The sequence below is a fragment of the Chinchilla lanigera genome, unplaced genomic scaffold, assembly GCF_000276665.1.
Source record: "Chinchilla lanigera isolate Chin_1 unplaced genomic scaffold, ChiLan1.0 scaffold00015, whole genome shotgun sequence".
In the NCBI taxonomy this organism is placed as follows: Eukaryota; Metazoa; Chordata; class Mammalia; order Rodentia; family Chinchillidae; genus Chinchilla; species Chinchilla lanigera.
The window spans coordinates 28,642,917-28,668,939 of record NW_004955416.1 but is presented as its reverse complement, the minus strand read 5'-3'; the positions used below and the strand labels follow the sequence as shown (position 1 = coordinate 28,668,939).

The following is a 26,023-nucleotide window of genomic DNA, read 5'->3' as shown; positions in this document are numbered from 1 at the left end:
CCTCCTACGTAGCCCAGCTCATGGCACTCACCTGCTTCCCAGGGTTCTCACAGTCACTCATCCTCAAGCCACTCCTTTCTTCATGAATGAATAAAACCTGGGCTCGGCCTTGGGTTGAGGCCTTTGTTCCAGACGGCCATCATCGTGACTGGACTCAGGACCCCTCAGCTCCCTATAACTGCAAGTATTCCTTAGTGTCTTTATTCTCCCCATGGGTTGCCCTGGATGTGGTAGATTGTTATCGACTTGCTGTAATTCCAATAACTTTTCATGGGATTACAAATATAAACTTCATGGGCTATGATGAGGACCAGGAAAGGCTCTTTATACCCAGTTTTTTAAAAAAGTAATCACTCAAGGCAAAATCTACTAATTGGTTGTCAAGGCAAACTTCATTCAGACTGGCCCCTGGAATTCCTGAAGTTATACAAATAGCCAGATTCTTTGTTCTGCAGAAGAATTTCAAATCTCTTTGACTCTTCTCAGTCTGAAAATTAATGAGGGTGGTAATCCTACTAGATTCCTCTCACCCAGCCTAGCAATGCATGTCCTTCAGAGGGCAGAGGGTGGGTCACAGCCAGTAGTCACATCTGGTGTTGCATCCAGTGTGTAGATGCAGGGCCAGTGACACAGACCCAGTACTTGCTCAGTGAAAAGGGATCAGGGAGGGTAACCTTGTGGGGACCAAGGGTCTCTGAGAGAGCGGCCTTGTTTGTGAGCACCTGGGAGATTCTCTTGAGTTGTTTTTCCTTTCTTGTGTTTTTAAAAGAGTAAACACTCTGTATATTGGTTAATCAAGAGCCTGTAGCACTCACGTGGACAAAACAACGTGCTATATACTGAGAGCACATAAATGAACAAGACTACCCTGGCCCCTGTCCTGATGGAGAGAGCTTTCTCATGCAGGGGACCAATAAAACAGTAGGTCTTAACACATAGGGGTAAAAGTGGTAGTAAGACACTGGGGAAACCAAGACCACTGCCCACCAGCTTCTTCACTAAGCTACAGAAGACAGCAGCCAGGGATTTTATATTCACTTGTGTGTCTGAGGGTGTGTGTCAGAGACAGAGACACAGAGAGAGACCTCTCCTTGATATGACTCTTGATATGTCCAATGCATGAATTCAGCTCACCCTTGTTCAATTATTTTACAATTAAAACAAATCTTATGACTATTCTGCAAATCAAAAGGTTAAAACTAAATAGTAAACTAAAATCTTTTTCTTTTTAAACTAAAATCTTCTTACCTATAAGGATTTAAAAGAAGTATTTTGTATGCAAAAATTAGAAATAATAAGAAAGCAAATACAGTGGAATACTTCAACCAACTGCTTGGGGGATCATTGAGAATTTTTTAGCTTCATGTTTACAAATGCAAATATAAAAATCAAAATCATACCCACATTAGTAACTTTTTAGTAACAAAATATTTTAATTGGACAATCTGATTTCTTATCCAGTTTTGTCTTAAAAGTATAAAACTGATTCTAAATTTTTCTTCTTCAACTGAAATTATTTTTCAACTGAAATTATTTTTCAACTGAAAATTATAGACATTATTTTCACTGAGACCCACATCTTTTCTAGGTAAATTGTTTTTGAGATAGGGTCAAACTATGTAGTGTAGCAAGCCTTGAACTCACTTATGTAGCCCAGGTCAGCCTCAAACTCATGGCGATTCTCCTGCTTAAGCCTCCTGAGTGCTGGAATTGCAGGTGCAAGCCACCATGCCCAGCTTTTTCTAGGAAAATTTTAAGTCAATCAGATTTTATTCATATCAAATGAATGCTGATTACAATTTCAGTCACTGTGATTTCTCTCTATTGGCTATTATTTTGCTGTTAGTTTGGTTGGGTTTTTCCCCCCACAAATTTCATTATCTTGGATCAAAATCTGAAGATTTTAAATGTCATAAGACTTTATTTTTTTGTTGATCTAAATTCAAAACCAAACTTTACTTATACAAAGTACTAGAAAATGTCAACTTTAATTTTACCTGTTAGTATATCAACTCTGACTATATGCCACTTAAGACGCTTTCGGTCTTGTTTTGTATTAATTATTTCTACCAGGAATATTCATTATAAGACAGTATCCAGAATTGGTCTTCTTAACATAAGCCTAGTCCTTCTACATACCTGTGATCCCACATACTGTGATAACTGAGGAACGTGCACCAAGCCTCCTTACTGCTAAGCTATTCTGTCTCATGTCCCAAGTATAAGATCTAGGAAGCAAGGTCAAGATCAAAACGCACCCAGGACCACGAGGTCTCAGTCTTAACACTGCAGCCAGGCATCGAGTGAATGACTCCACGATGCACACGGCACATATATGTGCTCCAGTGGGAATTACGTTAGCTGGGAGAATTTGGAGACAGTAAGAACACTTACTGTAAGAATCATCCACTGGAATTCCTTCAGCTCGCTTGCAATGATAGGTTAAAGCAGTAAAAATCCATCATAAACTTAACTAGAAGCAAAAACAGAATGAAATTGTAAATTTTCTCACTTTATTCTATTTGAGAAACATGAACTTCATCTACTCTCTCTGCACAAAAACTTGTCCAATATTCTCTTTAAGCCACACAAAGGCACACGGACAGCACGCAACTCCACGCCAAGGCTGCTGGGCACGGCAGCAGAGAAGAGTCATGCAGCTGGGAGGCTGGCTACACTGAGCAGAGAGCAAACTGACTGCGCAATAACTGTCTGAGGACCATGAAAGCCAGAATTCTCACTATGGGAGCAGAGATGGGGAGGAAAGCTAGAAAGAACTCTGAGGCGAGGAGCTGAAGTTGAAGCATCAGGGAGAACCCAAGCCTACCCAGTGCACACACAGATGCACACACACACACACGGGTACAGTTATAGATACAGATTATTACGTATGCACACGTGTTGCTAGTTCTTTTTATACACTCACTTTCTATAGGGGCTGTTAAGGGAGCCCAGAAGCAAAGTCTAGCAAAACAACGAGCTCCAAGAAGCCTCTGCGTCTTGGTTTCTAAATACGAGCCTCCATTATAAGGCGTTAAACTTCCTTGGAGAAATGACTCATTCTGGGATTAGGCACCAAAAGTATTATAAACTGAGCCTGGAATACGTTATGCAGACAACGAAGAAGAGTTCAAACACTGAAGGAGTCAAGGGGAACAGCACAGGAGCCAGCCGGAAGGGGCTCCCAGGGCATGAGTCTGGGAAAATTGCAGCTTCAAAAGAAATCAGAACGGCAACAGTTTATAATCCCTGCGATAAAACGAAATCCACAACTCCACATTGATGTAAAAACATGAATGAATGTAAGTAAATGGATAAGGGAAAGTATGTCTTTACAGTAAAATGCCAAGTAATAACGGGAGAAGGAACAAAAGGGACAGAAAGTAACAATTTGGCCTCACAGAGGCGACTGATTTGGACAGGAGTCATCAAATGAGGCTACAGACTTAGAGATGATGAGGAGTATTAGTGTACTCCCAGAATATCTGCCCACAAAACACTTATCAATTACTACAAGAAAAACAGCAAGTAAGACATGAGGAAAACTGGCAGCCACAACACGACCAGGCTACCAAGGGAGGTGGCATCCCGGCGGGCTGGCTCCACTTCCTGTGCTCGCCGATACGGACACAGGAAGAGCTGTACAGCACCGCTTTGGTCAGTAGTGTTCCTGCCCAGACCTGGTCAGTGCAAACACTGGACAGATCCAAGTGGAGGAGCCTTTAACACCGTCATGAACACGAAGGACAGGGCAAAGCTGCCTGCTGCTTCCGTTTTCAGAACTGCTCACCAGCTAGCTTTCAGCAAAGCAACTTAGTCATTCTCATCTCCCATTCATTCAACAAACATTTACACAGTGTAAACTCCTAAGCCCTTACCATATTACCAGACATTGCTAAAAACATCTAGCTTTACAGCACATACTCTACCTCTGAACTTGGGAGGCACTATACATTACCACACATAAATTATAACACAAGAGCTCCTGGAAGGTTGTGTAATAAAACAAAGGCTTCCCAGGACGAGGGCCGAGTCGGGTAACAGCTTGTCCTGGAACGCCAAGTTTTTAAAGAGCTAAGTTCAGACATTAAGTCTTTTTGTATTTCAACCATCTGGCTGTATTCTTTTTCCTAAAATGTTTTTGTGTCCTCTTCAACTGAATATGATCTGGTTATTCTTTTATGCAAAATTTAGTTGTATATATACAAATCCTACAGCATAAACCGTCAATAAGGACTCACTTCACCAAAAAATCTGAAATTATGCAAACTAACAATCAGCAGCGGCTTAGGAGGCTGACGCCAAAGGACTGGAAGTGGAAGGCCGGCCTAGGCAACTTCGCAAGACCCTATCTCAACACTTAAAAAATTTGAACAAAGGCCTGGGGATGTAGTTTAGTGGAAAGGTGCTTGCCTAGCACACATGAGGCCCTGGGCTCCATCCCTAGCTCAGAAAAAAAATGAGAATTTTATAATTTCCAACCAGCAGAGCAAATGAATTACAACCTGTTTCTGTATGATACCAATTGTAATCTAACACATCTGTGATATGTCTTTTACTGCAGTATTAATTTTCCTATCTGAGGGCCAGGGGTATAGCTCAATGGCATAAGCGTCTGCCTGGCAAGCACAAGGTCCAGAGTTCGATTCCTGGTACCAAAAAAAAAAAAAAAAAAATTCCTATCTGTACAGGGGTGAGTTCCAGACATACTGGGGTATATAGAGTAAAGCCAGCTCCCTGCTAAGGAGCTATAGGGAGATATTTCTGGGGATGGCATCTTCTCTGAAATAAAAGGGCAAAGCTTCACCAGGAGAAAGTACTCTGTCCCTTTATTCTGCTCTCCATTTTGCCAAAAGTGTAAGATGTGAGGGGAAGAACATGGCAGCCACCTTGGGACCAAAGGATTGAGGAGAGAGGCCCTTAGAATAAGTCAGCCTGGAAGGGAGTAGCAAGCTGGGTCATCGATTGTAATGATTGATACACTGTGTCACCTTGAGAAGTCTAGAAGCTTAACTGAAGAACTAAGCAATTCTGCACCCTACGCTGTAGAGGACATGTCCTTACGGGACTAGGATGTTGGTCATTGTGTCAATTTGAGAAGTTTAGAAGTCTAAGTGACTCAGCAGGGGGCCAGGGTCCTCACTGTGTAAACATCCTGAGTTTGTGGAGAGGAGGGCGGGGAGATGGTGTGAGTGCTACTCCCGCCCCAGGGTGAATAACCTGCTTACAATATAAGGGAGGAAAAGAGGATTGCTCTCGCCCCTTTTTGCTCTTGTTGCTTTGCTGTCTTCTGCCCTCTTTAAGTGCAGCCCCTGTTTCCTGCCTTGGAGCCAGCTGATTATGGGCCAAAAACTCCACAAACTGTGAACCAAATAAACTTTTCCCTCCTTAATTTTCGGCATCGAGTATTTTGTCTCAGCAATGAGTGAAAAGGAACTAAGACACCAAGACTATCACAGAGCAGCTGAACCAACACTGGGCTGCCTACCTCAGGTTCCTTAATAGATGAGAAAAATGCTCCCATTTATTTACTTCGACTGACTCTCACTCCATCAGCTAAAGCACCCATTTGGGAACTATTTATTATATGAAGCGTATTTATTTGCTCCCACTCTAGCCTTATTTTACCATACTTTTTATATTCTTAGAGCTGAAAGCTATGAATCATTGCAGACTTTTCTCTGATCAAAGAACCCAGCTAAGCAAATCAATGCATGGTAGCCACCAAACCAAAGCCTTGTCCAGGGAAAGGCCCCGTGAGATGGAAAGGGCAAGGGAGAGCTCTTGGGGAAGGTTTCCACGCCTGTGAGAGTCACAGAAAGAGACACTGGCCCTTCCTGACTTCCGCCTGTGGATGTGAGGCCCTGGGCTGCTGCCCTCACCATGCCACCAGCTTCCCAGTGGAACCTTCACGGAGAAGACAAGAGATGCCCCCGTGTCTCAGGAGAACGGAACAGGGCCCACTAGCTTCACTTGGTCCTGAAGAATGTGCACCCTGAGCTACTACTATGTGAGTAATAGTTAAATAAAAGTGCTTACCATTGGGGTGAGCTTGAGTTCACGCTCTGTTACCTGCCATCAGGCACATTCTAACTACTTGGGCCAGGTGCAAGACCTGGCCCAATGTGGAAATGGATGCTGCCCTGATCACGGGCACCACTCCCCTTACCACCGCAGCACTCTGTCTAATCACCTCTTCTACCTCCACCATGATGACCACCTCCACCACCGCCTCCAGCATAATTTATCCCACCTCCACCTCTAACGCTAACAGTGCCACATCACCTCCACCACTTCTACCTCTACTTCTACCACCACCATTACTCCATCACCTCCTGCACCATCTCCACCTCCACTTGTCCCACCTCCATGCCAACTCTAACACCACTACCTTCACCACCACCATTTCCACATCCATTGCTACCACCTCCACCACCACTCCTTCCACATCCATCCACACCACCACCATTGCGATAACCACTTACGTCACCTCCTCAAGCTCCACCACCTCCACACCCACCACCACTGCCACTTTCACCTATACCCCTTCTACTTCCAGCTCTAACTTGCCAGGTCCCCCTCCACCACCGCCATTTCCACCTCCACCTCCTCTGCCTCCACCAACTCTGCCTTCACATCCACTACCATTACCACCACCTCCATCACTACCTCCACTAACTCCAACACCTCCACCACCCCCCTCCACTTCCACTACCCACTCACATACTTCCACCATAACCTTAATCTACACTACCTCCTCCCTTCAACCACTAATAACATGTCCACCTTTACCACTATCACCACAAATGCACTGCCACTTTCATTAACACTTTCATCATCATGCTCCCCTCCACCGCCACTCCTACCACCAACTCCATGTCCACCACCACTTCTTCAGTCAATATCCCACCTTCTCCATAGCACCACCTCTTCTACCTCCATGGTCACCAACACTACCTTTATCACCAACACTCTCACCAACACGGCCTCTGTAATCACAACTACTACCACCTCTCTTTCCCCTGCTCCCACCACCATGCCCAACACCTATACCATCACCGTTATTTCCATCACACCACTTCCTCCTCCTCCACAACCATCACCACCTCCACTTTCACCATCACCGTCATCATCACCATCATCCTGATCACCTCCTCCAACACTACTGCCATTATTACTAACTCTATCACCTCCACTGGCCACCACCACGACACAACTACAGGTACTTGGGCAACTCAAAAAAATCTCCCCTTACTTCTCAGCACTTAAGCATGTTTCCCAAAGAGAAGCCCGTTGATAAAGTACCTTGCTCACCTTACCTGACTGTGTGTCCAATGAATTACATTATCTTACATGTTCTCTTGCTTTTCAATCCTTACTATTTACTGGTCTCTAAGCTTTTCTTCTACTCAGCTGCCATAGTTAATGAAACAATCAGTCAAACAAAAATCAATTTACATATACTTAATGAATATAAAATCTGTTACGCTGTTTGAGGAAGACAAAAAAAATGCCCCCTACCGACGAGGAGCTGAAGTACGTGACACAACTGGGGAACAACACACGCACTAAGCGCTAAGGGCGTACGAGGGGATCTGTTGTGGTCTTGGGAACAGTGCCGACACTGACACAAGCAGGATGTACAAGTGAATGGGAAGCCGTCCAGCTTATCAGAGCTCAGGAAACAAACTTACTATGTGTTCAAAGTCGAGGGAGAACTGAGTTTCAAAACAGGCCTGCGGGTTTTGGCACAGATCTTACGTTAGGGGAGGTCTTGAGAGCAGAGAGAGATGAAGAAATTGTTATCGTCAACATCTCCAGGTATATTACACTTCCTGTGAGCCTGCATGGAGAGTCCCCTTTGTCAGAAGAAAGAAGTATCTTTTAAAATGTGAAAATGTGCTGACCAGGAAAAACCAGAGAACTACTATTCAGCCAGCAATGGAATATGACTTACTGGCCCGGAAGTTACCAGTGTGACGTTCCAAGTAATGGCTCATCACGCATTTTCCACCTCACGACAAAAACTTCTCTAATATTTGAAATGTGTACGCTTTTTGCCAACAGTTCCCAGCAATGATGGAATCTTTCTTTTACCCAAGGTTAAGGGAACATCACCATAAAATTTTAATTGGATCATTATTGCTCTTCATTGTGCACACAACTTTCTGTAGAATTTTTTCTGTTGGTAGAGAAATAAGTGTTTTTGGTTTATACATAGGAAATAGGAAATAAACTGCTTAAGTTCATATTCTATTTCTTTTTTTTCCGGTACCAGGAATCGAACTCACTACCTTGCACTTGCCAGGCAGGCGCTGTGCCGCTGAGCTAAATCCCCAGCCCCTTAAGGTCATATTGTAGAACAGCCTTTTCCACACCAAACTGAATGAATGTTACCTAAATTTCCCACTCCATTTCCCTATTTTAGGGATGAGATTTGATCAATATAAGACGTAAAATTTTAAGCAATCTGTTGAATTCTTAAATTATTCCTTAAAATTCTTCAGCTACACTGAGAACCCAAAAGGGAGGAAAGGACAAGAAGTGAAAATGTAACCTGATCACTCAGTCACCAAAGTAAAATGAGACAGATAAGAATGCAAGTATCGCTGGGCGTGGTAGTGCACATTTGTAACCCTAGCACTGGGAAGGCTGAGGCAGAAGGATCGTTGCAAGTTCCAGACTGGTTTGGGGTACAAAGTGAGCTCAAGGCCAGCCTGAACTGCACAGCAAGAACCTGTCTCAAAAAAAAAAAGTAAGCACCATTAACTGGATCTGAAGACAAATGATGATTTGTCCTTTCCTACTGACTGCCAATATAGTCATCCTTGGTATCCATGCAGTATTAGTTCTGGGACCCCAGGAATACCAAAACGCGCAGATGCTCAAGCCCCTATATAAAATGGCACAATATGTGCATAGAATCTACACATGTCCTCCCATACATTTAAAAGCTGATCTCTAGGTTGGCTGTAACACCTAATGCAATGCAAATGCTACATAAATAGCTGTGATATCGTCTTGTTTGGAAACTAAAGACAAGAAAAAAGTCTCTACATGTTCAGCACAGATGCAACTTTTAGAAGAGTATTTCCGACCCCTGGCTGACTGAATCAGAGGATGCTGAACCCACAGATTCAGGGGTCAACTGTGTATCATTGCATCACTCCAAGAACCGTTCAGCTGATTTCTGTAACATTTTGCTCATGTAAATGTTGAAGAAAGGTTCAAGTCTTCTAAGCAAGACACATATACAGAACAGACTTGTCCACCTCAGACTTACCTAAAAAATGTCTTACCAAGTCTCTTTAGACATTATCTCAAGGGGCCAGGGAGAAGGGAAGCATTCCAGTCTCCCTCAGTAAGGCAGGATGCCAATCAATTATGCTGTAGCATTTACAAAATGAACTTGAATGCTTCGCCTATTTGCTCTCCACAGAGAAAGCTGAAATAATCGCTTCTCCGCAGGAGTGAAACGGCACCAATCTGACATCCAGGACCAAAGCCAACAGTCTCAGCTGGAACCTGAGGCTTCCCGGCCAGAGGCGGGGACCTTGAAACTACAGCAAGTGCATCTCTTGCCCACGCTGCCATGCTTATCCAAAAACATTAAAAGTTGTATTTTTTTGGACAAATTTGGAAACATTACAGGTAAAATGTGAAATCAAAACTATAAATGTTATTCTCTAGGCCATATGAATTTGGTCTGAGTATATAACTCAGACTCAGATTGAGAACTAAGTCTATTTTAAGAATCTCTATTCACTTTATTTTATTTATTTATTTTGTTTTTTTGAGACAGGGTCTTGCTATGTAGTTCAGGCCTTGAACTTGCTGAGACTTCCTGCCTCAGCCTCCCAAGTGCTGGGGTTACAGACATGCATCACCTCTATTTACTTTAGCAGTCAGAGGAATCCATATGTTTATTAAGTATTTTTATAAATCTCAAGAAATACGCACTGTGACAAAACTTTCAGTTTGTTTTTGGAACTATTTACAGAGATCTGGCGAGCTTTTCTTTGAAATAGGAATAATGATTATCTATAATCAGATATGCGATTGATCTATTAACAAGTATCTTCCCTTTAGACTTCTGCAGCTAAGATCTTAAAACTTGATTTTCCATAATTATATTGCAAAGTCAGCTGTGCTACAAAACCAATTCTGTTCTTCTTTTAACATTTTTCTAGTGCTGGGGGCTGAACCCAGGGCCTTGCACATGCAAGGCAAGCCCTCCAGCACTTAGATATACCCGCAGCCCCAAACCAATACTGAGTACCCTACACCTCCCATGAAACCCTCTTCTGATCCATGGTTTTTTTTTAAAAATGTAATGCTTCTTTCTTTTACAAAAGATTTTTAAAAATGAGACAACTATTTTCAAAAAGATGAATTTTAAAAACATAGGGAACAGTTATTTTTTAGCCCCAGGTCAGAGATGCTAGATTCTCCTACACATTCTGGATATTACAGCATTAACGGCCACATCTGACGGCTCAGGTGGGAGTAATCAGCTAACTCTAACATCACCACCTCCATCTCCGCCATTTCTACCTCGACCTTGACCGCCAATACTCCAACACCTCCTCCACCATCACCACCTGAGCTCTTCTTTTTTTAAAGAAAACATAGTTTTGAAAACCAGTTTACTATTTTTCTAAAAGTGAAACATGTGCATGGTAAAAATGTCTAACCATCTACAAGTGCTCAAAAGAATAAGTGTTCAAAAGCATAAAATAAAAATTGCTGTCCTACCAGACATGTCTAAGAAAACATGAGAAAGAAATGAATTCAAACAGTCCAACTAACTGCAGTAATTAAGATTTCACTAATACATTCCTATTGCTGAAAGAGAAATGGAATAGCATATGCCAATACCCACAGTCTTTCAATGCACTCTTTAGAAATGGAAAATCAAAATGTAAAAAGATGTAGTCCATGAAGCCAAGTGTAGACACCATTACCCCAGGACATGCAGCTCCCCCTTGAATCACCCTTCTGTGAACGTGAACTTTCTTCTCTTTTAAGGTCAGTGTCAAAATGCCTTCCCTTCATGGATGCTAATTCTTTTCACTTTTCAGAGAAAGTCAAAAAGGAAAGACTCTCAAAAAGATGGTGCACATGGTACTGCACCTGGGTACCACTGCCTTTTCTTTGCTTGGCCTCGGCCAGATCATGGAAAAAGGCAGGAAAAAATTTAAGCATATTTTTTATAACAAAAAAGAGTACTTAATTTGCCAAGTTTTTCTTATCGTTCAAGTACGCATTCTATTCGTAGGGAACTGAAAGTGATCTTATGTAAAATATAGGTTGAACATCCCTAATCCGACAGCGTCACACATTCTGAGCATCAGTGTGTTGCCACAGTGGAAAAGTGTACAGCCTAATGTGACAGGTAGCAGTCAAAATGCAGGGACTCTGAAAATACCGTATAATATTACCTTCAAGTCATGTGTATAAAGTGTGTACGCGAGATGTAAACGGGCTTTGTGTTTCAACTTGGGTCTCGCCCCTGAGATATTTCACTGTAGATCTGCAATATTCCCAATGCAAAACACAAGCGGTCCTGGCCCTGGGCATTTTGGATAAAGGGTAATCAACATGTAAAGATTGTTCCTATCATGTTCTAGAGGGAATTTAACCTCTTACCCAACCAGAATGATTCTGATAAGCAAATAAACATAGTTTATGACATTTCAAATTGGTTTTCTACTTACGCATGAGTATTAAGCATCATAGAAAATTAGTAAAATTTCACTTTCCTTTTTTATGTTCTAATTACTTCAAATTTGTCTTTTTTTTTTTTTTTTCTGGTACTGGGAATTGAACTCACGACGTCGCACTTGCCAGGCAGGCACTAAATCCCCAGCCTCAAATTTGTTTTTCAGTAAGTTCACTTTTTTGTGATAGCAGAGAATAAATCCAGGGCCTTTGCACTAAGTCACATACCCAGCCCTTGTTTATTGAGTGAAACAGAGTATCACTGAGTCACTACATTGCCCAGCTGTGCTTACCACCTCATCCCTCAGCCTCCCAGAGTGCTGGGCTTACAGGTGTGCACCACCACGTCCACCGTTGTGTCACTTCCGAAAAGCAGCTCAGTTCACGGTAGACCATATTTATACTTTCTATAGTCACGTTCATCATTAGGTTGACTTAGTAAGAACTGACTTCTTACTCTTCTACTCAGTTATTGATTCAGTGTTTTCCTATAGCTCCTATTTCACCTTCTTGTGTCAGAAAAAAGGGCTCAAGAACAATTTTAGTAATTGAATAAATTTTTTTCAGTAAAAATAAGCCCTAGAACTAAAATATAAATTTTAATAAATAAAAAAAGCATTCAAAGTATTGCTTGGTGAAACACTGTTTCATATGTATATGTATATAGACGTATGTTTGTGTGTTTCTGATATAAAATGTATTTTTTTGTTAAAAGTGAAAGCTACTAACGATGGGCGTGGTGACTCACACCTGTAATCCCAGCACTTGGGAGGCTGAGGCAGGAGGATCGCTGCAAGTTCAAGACCAGCGTGGGCTACAAAGTGAGCTCAAGGCCAGCCTGAACTGCACAGCAAGACCCTGTCTTAAAAAAAGGCAAAAAACAAAAAACAAAAACAAACGAAAGCTATTGCCTTAGAGTGTCCCTGCCCACCTTATGCTTCCCTGTCTTTCAACTCTCCAGAGGAGATTCAGCAGCTTGTTAAGGGAACACTTTTATTTCTACCGATATTTGGGGGAAATGTTCTGAACTGTTCATCATTTTTGATATTTCTGAAATTGCTTCTTCTCAGAAGTTACAGTACTTTCAGGGTCTGTTGCTGGGAGGAGGAGGTGCTAAATCACTGGCTGACATACATGACAACGATCAGCTTCTCCACTGTTCACTGTCAGAAGTTCTACTGAAAAATTGGTAAATAGCTTAAGTGCTATGTTTGAATTAAAGTAAATATTATCTTTTCATAACTGTGTATCACAGGAATAAAATGGTTATTTTTCTTGGAAAAAAAAGAGCATTCACATTTACTGGGCTTTTGCTTTCATCAGTTATAAATAAGAGATGCAACTATCCTAATCTAAAAAAGATAGCATTTAGTTTCATAAACTAAACCCTGATACCATTTTGATATCATTTTTGAGATAGTGTTCAATAATAATTTTTTATTCAAACTTTCTAGAACTCCACAAAGAAAACAAACACACCTAGTCCACCAAGCATCATTAGTATCCATTAATCAGCCAATGAACCCAACAATGCACAAATTTAAGTAAAATTTAAAAGCAAAGAACATTCTAGCACTCCCTTTATGGCATTACAGTATCTCTTTTAGTTGAGCCTACAAATATCAGTGCTCCCCCAAAGACATGAATGAATTTACCACGTACCCACATGAAAACCTGTCACATAGCCTGGAAAAAAATAGAAGCATTAAGGTTCATCACTTAGAGCAGAAAGAAAATACCGTCAACTAAACTGGGATGTATCCTAATAATTTTAGACTATTTTCAGGCACCACCCAGAAGTTGAGTGTTTGAATTGAATCAGATACTCACGACTCTACTTATATACATCAACACCAACTTGTGATATATGAAGAAACTGACACAATATTTTATCAACTTTGTTCAGCTTTTCCTGTAGAGTTCAGGAAGTAATTCTGTGTCTTCCCAGCAGAACCCTCGTTATGATCCATTCATTATAAATGTGTCATATGCATAGCACCTAACAAAGCACTCTGGTTGGTAACCTGTTAGATAAATCAATTTTTTAAATTAAAAAATGCATACTACAAATAAGCCTGTTGCACCTTTATGAACAGTTTTAAAAATGAAAATATCACCCTGACATGAGACTCGTATCACACTCCCTTAGGAAATAAGAAAAGCGCCGATCTGTCCACTTACAGTGAGCTCACAGAAGTCCATGCTGTCCAGGCTCTTGCTTCTGTGTAGTCTCCCTTTAATTCGCCTTAAAGAAGGTTTTCCTTGGCTGACACTAGAAGTAGCACCATTAGGATTTTCAGAGGATGGCGTTACCCTGCAAGAAGGGAAAAAAGGCATCAAAGAAGATGCATTTGCTGGTGAACATGTCTCTGAAGTTTGAGGTAAGCACTTCCTTGAGGGTGCTTGAAGAAGACACCACACCTTCCTTTTCTTCAACCCAAAACTAGGAGCCACATTCTATCAAATACCATTTTCTAAATATTTCTCCCCAGCTGGCTACTTTAGAAATCTTCCTGACGGAGTTCAAATACTGCCACAGTAAGAGTCACTAAAAGTCAGTTCTGCAACCCTCAAAGAAGTGACTAAGACTTGACTGGGGTTTCCTAGGTAACGTGCCGGCATCTGGGCGGCGATTTATCCCACACTCAGGCCAGTGCCTGGCGTGTCCAGTACAAGGGAGCTGTCACTGCGCACACCCACAGATCCTGTTCACTGTGCTTTTGTTAAGCGCAAAAATAACTCTTTAAACATGACCATCAGCCGTTCATTCAGCACAATTATGGGATCAAGCAAACACAGATAAGAAACAGCAAACTATCTAAGCCATCTGCAGACAGGCTGCATACTGGGATAAACATTCATACATAAACACACATGCACACAACTTGCACATGGTCTCTCATTTCAGGGTCACTACTGGTCACAGCCTTACAAGAAACTCGCTAGAGAGATGGTGACCCGGCACCTCCAAGGACACTGCAGTGTCCTAGTGATGATACAGTTTATGAAGTAAGGAGGCTGACTTGTAAGTGTGGTTTATAAAAGTCCATTTCCTTATTCTATGGCTGTATCTCCCGTTTGTAACACACTTTGCATTCCCACAGTTATGGACCTCTGTGACCTACTTACCTTTCTTTTAAGATGTTGTCAGAAAGATGTAAGACTCCTAATTGCTTTTAAAAGACATACAAGAGGGACTATTGACAAAATGAATCTAATTACTAAAAAGACAGTAAATATAAAATAGGCCAGTTTAAGAATGCCTACAGTTGAGAATGAAAGCAACACATCCGTATAGTTAGACTATTTGAAGAGCATAAGATAGTGAAAATTAAAAGCTGTTTCCCCTTTGCCTTATCCCAACCCTCTCTTCTCCAAAGCCCACCACTGTTACTAGTGCTTTATACAACCTCCCAAATATCAGTGCTTATCCACCTATGTGTTTATTTCCTTTGGGGAGCATTTGGTAAGGTGAACGAACTGTTCATATCTTCCTGTGCCATATTGTTTTACTTAAGAATATATTTTGAAGCTCTTCCCATAATGCACTCTGTACACAACTGCTCTTATTAATGGCTAAATCGTATTCCACAACATAGATGCCATGTAACTTACTCAATTACTCCCTCACCGATGGGCAGTTTGTTTTCGAATGTCTACTCTCAAACCATAAAGCTTCCAGGACCGCATCCTTGATAAACCTGTGTACAACTGTATAATTTAGGGAAGAACCCCAGGGGCGGGGGTAGGAGCTTTCTAAATGTTAACAGGCTGTGCCTTCTGTGACCATTAATCTTGCTGTGTCAACTTCACAGGATTAAGAAATGCCCAGTAGATTAGTAAAACACACTTCTGTGCACACTGGGTGGGCCATGGAGGCGTGGCCTTGGGTACACTGTACGGTCTCTCATCTGTTCCTCTCTTGTGCTATTCTTCCGCTCTGCTCCCAGGTCACCATGAGCTAAGCTGCTTTGCTCCACCAGGCCCTTCCACCATCATGTTCCTGCCTTGGAGCTGGTCAACTATGGACTGACTCTCCCCAAACCATGAGCCAAATTAAACTTTTCCTCCTTTAAATCGTGGGGGTCAGGTACTGTGTCCAGCAGTGGGAAAGCTGACTGATACACCTTCCAAAAGAGCGCTACTGATTTACACTTCCACAAGAGTGTATGAGAATGCCCTCTGGGAAAATCCTTCACTTTATGATTTTATACTTCAGCTCTGTGTATCCTTCGCTGTATTTTTGTCTTGCTGAACTGCTGATTTCTGTAAGAAGGACTATTAAAGTTTCCCATCACAAAAATGGATCTGTCAATTGGTCCTTATAAATCTAGTCTTGCTTACTACATTTCAAAAAATTTTTTATTGGATAGATAAATATTTGACTCATATGTTCTTAGGGACTTAATCTTTATCATATAGAAAGTCACTGTACCAATGATACATTTTACTGTAAATGTTATCTTGTCTGATGATAATTTTGCCCATCTACATATCTTTTTGTTTATATTTTCAACCTTATTTTGCTTATATTTTCAATCTTACCAAATCTCTCCCTTCTTTTTCCTTTTAGCTGTGCCTTTAACTTTTGGCATTTATGCAGCTGGAGTGGGTTTTTCTGGTCCATTCTGAGAGTAAACAACTTTTGAGATGGACCCAATCTCTTTGAATTTACTGTTTATTAACATGTTTAGAATTCTTTCTGCCATCTCATTTTGTGTTTTTTTATTTGCATGCTTTCTTGACTTTTGTATTGTATTGTATTGTATTGTATATATTGCAGTTTTTGAGACAGGGTCTCACTGTGTAGTTCAGGCTGGCCTTGAACTTGTGGCAATTCTCCTACCTCAACCTCCTGAGTGCTGGAATTACAGGCATGAACCACTACACCCAGCCCCCTTTGTTTCTTTTTTCTTTCTTTCTTTCTTTTTTTTTTTTTTTCTTTCTTTCTTTCTCTTTTTTTCCTTCCTTTCTTTCTTTCTTTCCTTTTTTCCTTTTTTGCCTTATTAATGTGACTGATGCTGGGGATATAGCTCAGCAGCATAAGCACCTGCCTGGCAAGTGCAAGGTCCTGAGTTTGATTCCCGGTACAAAAAAAAATTAATATGACTGACTTTGGGAACATTTTCTCCTTCCAATTAATTTAAAAGTTATAGATCTAATCAGGGTATCACTAGCTAACTATATATACATGTTAACATAGTATACACATATATACGCACGCATACATTTATACATGTACATGCACACATATGCTCATTACTTGGACTCCCCTCAGATAACAAAATCTGGGGATGTTCAAATCTGTTACATAAGATGCTGTCATATTTGTATAGAACCACACGGGCCCTCCTGTATACTTTCAAATTGTCTCGATTACTTATGATACCTGATACAATGTAAATGCTACGCGAATAGCGCTGACACTGTTGTTCAGGAAATAATGATAATGAAGGAAAGTCTGTACATGTTCAAAACAGATGCAATTTTCCCCAAATATTTACATCAAGGTGGCAGAATTCGCAAATGCAGAACCCAAAAGTATGGAAAGCAGATTGCATATATTTAAATTCATATTTTCCTAACAATACCTAAGTTCATCAGTATCCCCAGCCCCTCGTGAGCACAGTATGGCATCAGCCCATCTGCTCCTCTCACCCCCAGCATCACCACATGCCACTAAAAGCCCCACCTGACTCCTGGAAAGAGTTTCCGCGTTTCCTACCTTCTCTCTCATTCTTTTGATCTCTTTGGTTTTCCGCGACTTGTCAGCTTTCTCCGCCTGCTTTTCTGCTTCGCTGTCCTGTTCATTTGGTAATTCTCTTTTCTGTAGGTTTTCATTTTCTATGTAAGTACCACGTGCTAACCGACTGCACCACTGGAACCCCGAGTTTTTGATTTCTAAAGTGTCTTAGACTTCATTATTGCAATATTTTTTTGCATCTTTCTGAATTTAATCCAATATCTTTCTATTTTCTCAGGGATTAATCCCTCATTTTTCTTTTTTTCTTTTTCTTTTTTCTGGTACCGGGAATCGAACTCACGACCTCACACTTGCCAGGCAGGCGCTGTGCTGCTGAGCTAAATCCCCTGCCCCTATCCCTCATTTTTAATTTGGTAATTCACAGGTTTCCCCAGCTGCTTGGTGATTTCTAATGTCTGCCTGTTTCGATAGTGGAGAACATCTGTTTGTCTCCTGTGCCTAACTTCGCTGACCTTGGCAGGAGAGACAGGATGTGTCACTGAGAGGCCACTGTCCTTCTGGGTCGGGGGGCTCGGCAGCTACCTCACGGACAGCTCTCTCTGTGCCCAGCACCCACGCTCACTGCTTTAGCACAAGAAAGCTGCACACTGTACCTGGCACACACCAGTGCATCCCCCTCATCACCTCCCCAAATCCCCCTGCTCCTCCCTCCCCATGCCCTACCAACTGGTCCACCCCATCTTTGCAGCAGTCTTCTGCACAAGCTCCAGGCTAGACCTACAGGGCTTTCCTCTCAGCAGGTCGCCCATCTATAACGACACTTCTGAGGGTATCCACAAAAATGCTGGTTCAGTGATGGCGTTCTTACTGTTTCGTCAACCCACCATCAATTTGGTTGTGGTTCTTTTAATTAAACTTTTTATTGCACTGAATTTCCAATAAATCCTCTTTTCAGTTCAGCTCCCAGAACACAAATTTAACAATGTCACTTTCATGGTTCTCAATATAGAAAGAAGCACAACGTACAACTGTTCTCCTCCCTGCAGGGTAAAGGCTTCACACAAACAATGAAGAACTTTATTCCAGGGGAAACACTTCTGGGGGCAGGGATTTTTTTGGTCAAGGCCAAACCAGTACAGGAAATAAAAGCAAAGATAAACAAACTTAAAAGCTTCTGTAGGAAAGAAAACAAAGAGACAACCTGCAGAAGAGAAGAGCATATTAGTACACTATACATTTGACAGGGAGCTCATATCCAGAATATACAAAGAGGGGCCGGGGATGTAGCTCGGCGGCACAGTGCCTGCCTGGCAAGCACAAGGTCCTGAGTTTGATTCCTGGTACAACAATGAAAAATACAAAGATCTCCAAAAACTCAAGAGCAAAATAATTAAATAACCCACATTAAAAATGGGCACCTTAACCACTGTGAAAATCAGTGTGGAGATTTCTCAAAAAACTAAGATTGAAGGTCCCAGTTGACCCAGTTATTCCCCTTCTGGATATCTTCCCAGAAGAATTAAAAACATCATACCACAGCAATATGCACACCCATGTTTAGAGCAGCACAGTTTGTAATAGCTAGATCTTGGAAACAACCCAAATGCTCATCAACCGAGGACTGGGTAAAAAAGATGTGGTATTTTTATATAATGGAGTACTACTCAGCCATAAAGAAGGACAAACTGGAGACTTTCATAGGTGAATGGGTGCAACTCGAGACCATACTCATGAGGGAAATAAATAGATGCACATGTGTAAACACTGTATTATCTCCCTAGTGTGAGATGCTGAAAGAGTAAATAAGATCCAAAATGTACAGTAGTTATTGTAAAATGAGAACAAACTTCAAAAGCAGAGAGAAACTGGAATGGGGAAATGGAGAAAAGAAGGAAGGGAAGAGCAAAAAGGAAAAAAATATATAAATATATATACCTATATATGTATATATAGATAAGATAGTTAAGATAGTCATGCTACTAATTTCTCTTAGTTCACTGAAAAGTTTGTGTTAATATTGTTTGGACAATTAAATACCGGTATCTTCTACTCTGAGTAACTAATTTAAATATAACAATACAATCTACTAACCATTGTTACCCTCCTATTATCTAGTTTTGAAATTTTGGAGTTTTTTCCTCTTTAAAATAAAAAAAAAAAGGCACCTTGGCGAGATGGTACACTCTGTGGGCTGAGCTACTTAGGCGGCTTCAGCAGGAGGATTGCTTAACTCCTGGAGTTCAGGACCACCTTGGGCAACATAGTGAGAGCCCCACTTCAAAAAAAAAAAAAAAATGCCTAAATAAACAAAATCAAATAGTAGACATGTCTTAGAAGAAGCCAGACCAATGAATAACAGGCACGTGAAAAAATGCTCAACCCTATTAATCAGAGAAACATAAACCACAAGCAACCATAGAAAGGCATCACCCAACAACAGTAAGAATGGCTATGTCAACAAGATCAAAGACAACAAGTACTGTGGGGCTGTGAGGCAAAGAGAACCCTTGCATCCTACTGGTGGGAATGCAAATTAGTACAACCATTATGGAAAGTAACATGCAAATTCTTTAAAAAATTAAGGACAGTCCCAGTGTGGTGGCGCACACCTGTAATCCCAACACTCAGGAGGCTGAGGCAGAAGGGTCACTGTAAGTTTGAGGCCAGCCTGGGCTACAAAATGAGTTCAATCAAGGCCAGCCTGAACTGCAGAGCGAGACCCTGTCTCAAAAAAAAAACCAGTACTCCCACATAATCCAGCATCCTCACTACTGGGTATATCTAAAGGAAAGGAAATTGGCATGTCAAAGACATGTGTGTATGCCTATGTTCACTGCAGTGCTACTCACAAAGGCCAGGAACGGGAACAACCTAAGTGTCCATCCACTGATGATAAACAAAGTGCAGTACATGCACACAATGCAATGCTATTCTGCTGTGAAAAAGAAGGACAACTTGTCATTTGCAACAATACGGATGTCACTGGAGACCACTAAGTGAAATAAACCAGGCACAAAAGGGCAAATACCCTTCGCCGTCACTCACAGGTATAAGGAGAAAAAGTTGATCTCATAGAAATGACCCCAGAATAGGGGCTGCCACAGGCTTGGGAGAGTCATAGGGAAGGGAAGACAGGGAACGAGTGATCAGTGATGCTAAGTTGCAGCTAGGAGCATTACAGATATTAATGATGCTCTGTGCATTTCAAATGAGCCAAAAGGACTTAGAATGTTTTCACCATAAAGAAAAGACACACATTTGAGGACTCAGCTACATTTCACCTGACTTAACATTACACAAGGAAACAGTACGGTACCCTGTAAATAGGTAGAATTTTAAGTTTATCAGTTAAGAAACAAATTAAACTTTAAAAAGAAATTTATTCAGGGCAACCCATTTGGGACCCCCACTTGTCTCTCAGGAGCTGTTCCTATTGCTTTTCCCAATAACTTTTTCTACTCCTAAAAAAAGGAATTTATTCAAAAGAGGGCATATTAGAAAGGAAGAATTATAAAACAATATACAAACCTATTTTTCTCATTTCTCTTGATTTGTATTGATAGTGTTGGTTAAAGGGTGTGATATTTTAGGATATTAATGCAAACACACTATCAACTTTTTGGATGAAGAAATCTGCCTAATACTTTTCATAACATTTCTCTCACCTGACTTAGAAAGGCATCACTTTTCCTTCCCTTTTTCTCAAACCTATAAGCCTATAAAATCTAAAGCTTGCAATAAGCGTTCTTAACTTCCAAGCCAGACATGGTGGCACACACCTGTAATCCCTGTACTTGCAAGGCTGAAGCAGGAGGATCGCAAGTTTGAATCCTGCCTGAGCCATTTAGCAAGACTCTGACTCAAAAAACAAAATGGGAATGGGGACTAGGGCCTCTACTGCAAAGACCCTGGATTCAATCACCGGCACTGAGAAAAAAAAAAGAATCGCTATCCACCAAGTTTTATACAAATTTATCCTAGTTAACGCAATGTAATACTAAGTACAATGACAAGGTAATGCATAAGAAGTCTTAAACATAACTAGAAGAATGGGGCCCACCCTCTTTTATCCGTCATCTCACATCCTGCTTCCACAGGGCAAATGTGCCCCGCCAGGCTGGCCCCCGAATCAGGCCCTGTGCTCTCTCCACCTCCCTCCTCTCCAGTGGCCATGCTGCAGGTAGGTCCCATCATCTTAGCATCAGGGCAGAGGAAGCCGCAATCCCTCGAGGGCCTGAAGCCTAACTGGGCCTGCCTGAGCGTGGCTTCCTGGAGTGGCCCTCATTTGGGTGATGCCTGGCACCTGCCCAGAGATTATGAACAACCCAGTAAATTGTTTACTCTTCAGTTCTTGTTGCTTCTGTGTACACTGCTCTGGTCCAGGACATCAGGAGAAAGGTAAAGGCCAACCCTATCAAAGATGTCACACCTATACTTGGAAACTTTGGGCTCTTTCTTGGCTGTCATCCAAACAGGATGCTAAGCCTATGACATGGCCTAGCAAAGTCTTTTAAATTCAGCAGAAATCAAACATTTTACTCACCCAAAATACACACTCAGCACAACACAACTCCCCGACATTCTGCAACCACCCCTCCCAGACCCTCCCTGGGCTGGAATGCCCTGCCGCTCCCTGTCCTTGCCGAGCCTGATGCCCCAGGGAGAGCTCAAACTCATCTTTTTCGTGCATAACTCAGTTTTGGTTCACAGCCATCTCTGACCACAGCCCACTTAGGACAAACAACCCTCAAACCCTTCTGCCTTCCCTACTTCAAATTTCCAGTGGAAAAGAACTTAGTTATAATGAGAAATTGGGCAAAAAATAAATAAACAAGATGATACAAAAACGAAGGGGTCACACAAGAACAAAATTTTCCACAGAGTAGCGCCTTGTACAAGATATGAATTTTAAAATATCAGCAACCAACAGCCACAATCAACCCCAGACAATGCTAATGAGCGATAGCAAAGCATTCTTCTCCCAGAGAGGGGAATTCTAACAATGGTGTGAGAACAGGGATCTTGGGATACTGCTGAGAACAGCAGGGCAGCTGACTCTACAAAGATACCGAATTCTTCTAAGGATACTTCTTCCATAAATGGCAGTAAGATGCTAATATTTGTGTGTAAGTGACAGACTGCAGAAACCTTAATCATTCACTTAATAAATAAGAAATGGACTTTTACTATTTACTATTTATAAGTTATACTTATAAATAATAATGTGTGTTATTGACTATAATTTTCTCATTAAAAGACTACAAGAGGACTTCGGATATTAGAGCTAGTCACATCCCAGCGGAAGGATCTGAGAGGCCCATGATGGGCTATGGAGAAAAAATACTCTTCAGGGCACCTCCCAGTAATTCTTTACCTACTTCCAGCTGTTCTTTTTTTCCTAGATTGTCATCTTCCTGCTCAGTTGTCCTTTTTAACCCAACAACCAGTATAAGATCTGGTTTTAACTTTGGTCAAGGCAATGACCTCATCAATAAAGTGGGAAGTCACGGCATCTTCCTCGTAGGTTAAATGACGGGACGCTTACATTGGGTCTACCAGCAATAGCTTAGTGGAAGGACAGCTCTTATTATTTTCAGAACACGACTGCTAGCTGACCACTGACATGATCACATTGATACTGCACGGCTTTCAATAACTACCTACTCACCTAACCAGGAAAAAAATTTTTAGACCTAGGAAAGAATGAAATGACAACCACTCTTCTCCCTAAGATCAGTATACGCGCTCCTAAAAGCTCTTGATGCAAAAATTAAGACTGTTGGCAACAATGCAATTGTTATGAAAAGGTTTTCACATTTCACCTAAAGCAGGAATAATTATTATTTGGGCCTCTACTCTGCTGAGGAGCAGGGTGAATGTCACGTTTAGAACAAAGGCCTTTGCAGGTGTAATTAAGTTAACGTCTTGAGCGCATCCTGGATTACCCAGGTGGGCCCTCACCTGGATCATGGCGGGTCCTTGTAAGAGGCAGAGCAGAAGGCAGACACACAGGAACTGGCGAAGAAGGAGCTCTCCGAGGGCCTCTGAGGAGGCGCGGCCCTGTATGAAGGAAAGCTGATGCACACAAATGCAAAACTACATGCAAGTGTGTGAACGAAGCACATCTTTCCACTTTACCCTTTTCCCAGATGCAGCCTTTGAAGGCACACAATCTTTCACTCCCAGCAATAATTGAAAAAGAGAGTATTTCATTTTCGCACACCCCTTTACATTCGCCATGGCCCGTGTTCATAGTATGACCTCAATAACTGTGTACATGGCCAGACGCTGGTGCATTCCAAGGTCCAACTGGCACTGCGGATGGGGCCTAGGGATTCCTGCCCTCCATCTGGAGCTGGGACCTCCACCCTCCTCTCCGGTAGGCGCGGGTAACAGAGCCTCACGTCTCAAATGCGCCATGTGCATTTACTACGTACGATATTGCCAAAGTGAAACGCTGTGTAGAAAAAACCTCCAGAGGAATAAGAGATAAATGAATCCGGCAGCACAATATTCTGTAACTTTTTTTTTTTTAAAAAAAGTAAGGGATTGGACATCTGTGTTGAAAAGTACCACCCACGCAGGAGAGTTTTTGTGGAGTACGCGCTTCTCTTTGCTACCCTTAAAACTAGATTAGCTTTTGCAAATTTGTATGGAATGGAAGCTCTGAAACACTCATCCAAACTGATGGAAAAGTTACACTAACTGTCCTTGTCTTCTGCAGGCCATTTCTTAGTGAAACGGTTTTTAATCCCTGGCTCTAATGCATTTCCTACTTCCAACATGAACTACCACAACGCAAACATTACCTGGACTTTATTTCCTCTCTTCACGCATTCTGTGTTTGGGGACTGTATTTTCAGAGGCTCCAAATGATAATAAAGAATAAACCTATTTCCTAACTTTGTAATCAAATGCGTATTCATGCCCAAGAGCTCCTCAAATATTATCCCCACATCTTTTTAAACTGAACATTAAGAGCAGGCCTGGCAAGAGCAAGGTCCTGAGTTCGATTCCCCGTTCAAAAAAAAAAATAAAAAAAAGAAAGAAAACAGATTTCCATAACATTCTTTCCCAGCCATGCATTATTAAGAACTCAATTATCCATTTACTCAACAAATATTTACTGAGAAGCTATTTTGTACCACATACCAGTTGAAGGGGATTTAGTGATGAACTACACAGACAAAAACATTTCTGTGTGCATCTCACAGTCTAGGGAGAGGGAGGCAACGTGTATATATGAAAAACAGGGTCAACACAGTGTGTTAGATATTAACAAGGGCATGGGAGAAATGCAAGTAGAAGCAACAGCACTGGCATGGACATCTTTTCTCCTCGCTGTACACCATCAACCTGGGAAGTCATGGTCAAATATTATTACTTCTTTCATGAGAGTGACCTGTTCTTCATTTAGTTGCTACCCGTAGTTATTTCTATTATTATTATTATTATTATTATTATTATTTTGTGGCGCTGGGGATTGAACCCAGCTCCTTAGGTATGATAGGGAAATGTTCTACTACTGAACTATACCTCAACCACCCACCACAGACATTTCTTAATCCAACTGCTGCTAACTTTTAGCAGCCTAGTCTTCTATGTGTTGTTCCTTGCTGTTCATCAAATTAAAATACCTTTTGCAGAATAAACTCCTTCTTTTGTTGTTAACAAATGGGGGAGGGCGGAGAGCGCCGCACTAACATTTTCCAAGCATCTGTTCAGCAAGGCATAGTAGTAGGTACCTGGTATTCACTACCTGAATTACCTGGATAAACCCAGGAGGCAGACAACAAGATTCTCATTTTACAGAGGAAGAAACAGATACTCTTGTAACGTGCTTAAGGTCACACAGCAAGTGGCGGAGCTGAAATTTGAGCTTTGCTGCCTGCACTGGTGGTCTCACCTCCCTAATTGACTCCTATTGGCATCCTTTCAATCGTCTTTTTCTTCGCTGGTCAATCTCCATAGACCTTGGATCCAAATACATAAAAGCAGCCTCATTTTCTTTTTCTACAACCTTAGGCTTAAATTAGACCACGTTCAATGGGAGTGAATAAAACATTTACAGTGACCATTAATTTTAGAAGTAAAGTGACCACTCTCTATAATGATCACTGGCCTCGTTCATCTCTAGCCACCTTCCCTTTCCCTGATTATTTCTCTTCTGAAAGAGCATCCAGCCTAAATCCCAAGCCAACGGAATAATACCTAGGAGGTGGCCACGGGGTACCGTACGGCATATTTAGAGGCTACTAACATGCAATGTACAATCTGATAGGTAGTAAACTATGTAAACCACATCTGGGTAACTTCCAGGCATCTTCTTTAAGGGCTGCTTTTCCCCATTACCTCAGTAACAGTTTCCAGGTCGAAGGAACCGGAACGCATGCCGATGAAATAACAGTCCCTGACAATGCAATTCCGAGCTCACAACTTCGCTCCCCTGGCCGTGGGAGCGGCTCACGTTTTACTATGCACCCAACCGCACGGGGATTTTCGAGAAACACGTAAGGGAAAACGCATCCGCACGAGCAGAAGCCGGTCGCCGTCCCCCAGCGAGCCGGCGCGGGTGCCGGGCCGGCGCGGGCGGGCAGG

At 41.8% G+C, this 26,023-nt stretch overlaps 1 protein-coding gene across 5 annotated transcripts in view; it reads right to left on the bottom strand.

The window, feature by feature from the left end:
• Window positions 1-26,023, bottom strand: part of Tjp1 (tight junction protein 1) — a 228,911-nt gene that overhangs the window by 200,778 nt on the left and 2,110 nt on the right. For all 5 annotated transcript variants that reach the window (XM_005381650.1, XM_005381653.1, XM_005381654.1 and 2 more), the window contains exon 2: window positions 13,903-14,035. In XM_005381650.1, the coding sequence (XP_005381707.1) occupies window positions 13,903-13,923 (21 nt within the window). In that variant the 5' untranslated portion in view covers window positions 13,924-14,035. The remainder of the gene's footprint in view (window positions 1-13,902; window positions 14,036-26,023) is intronic.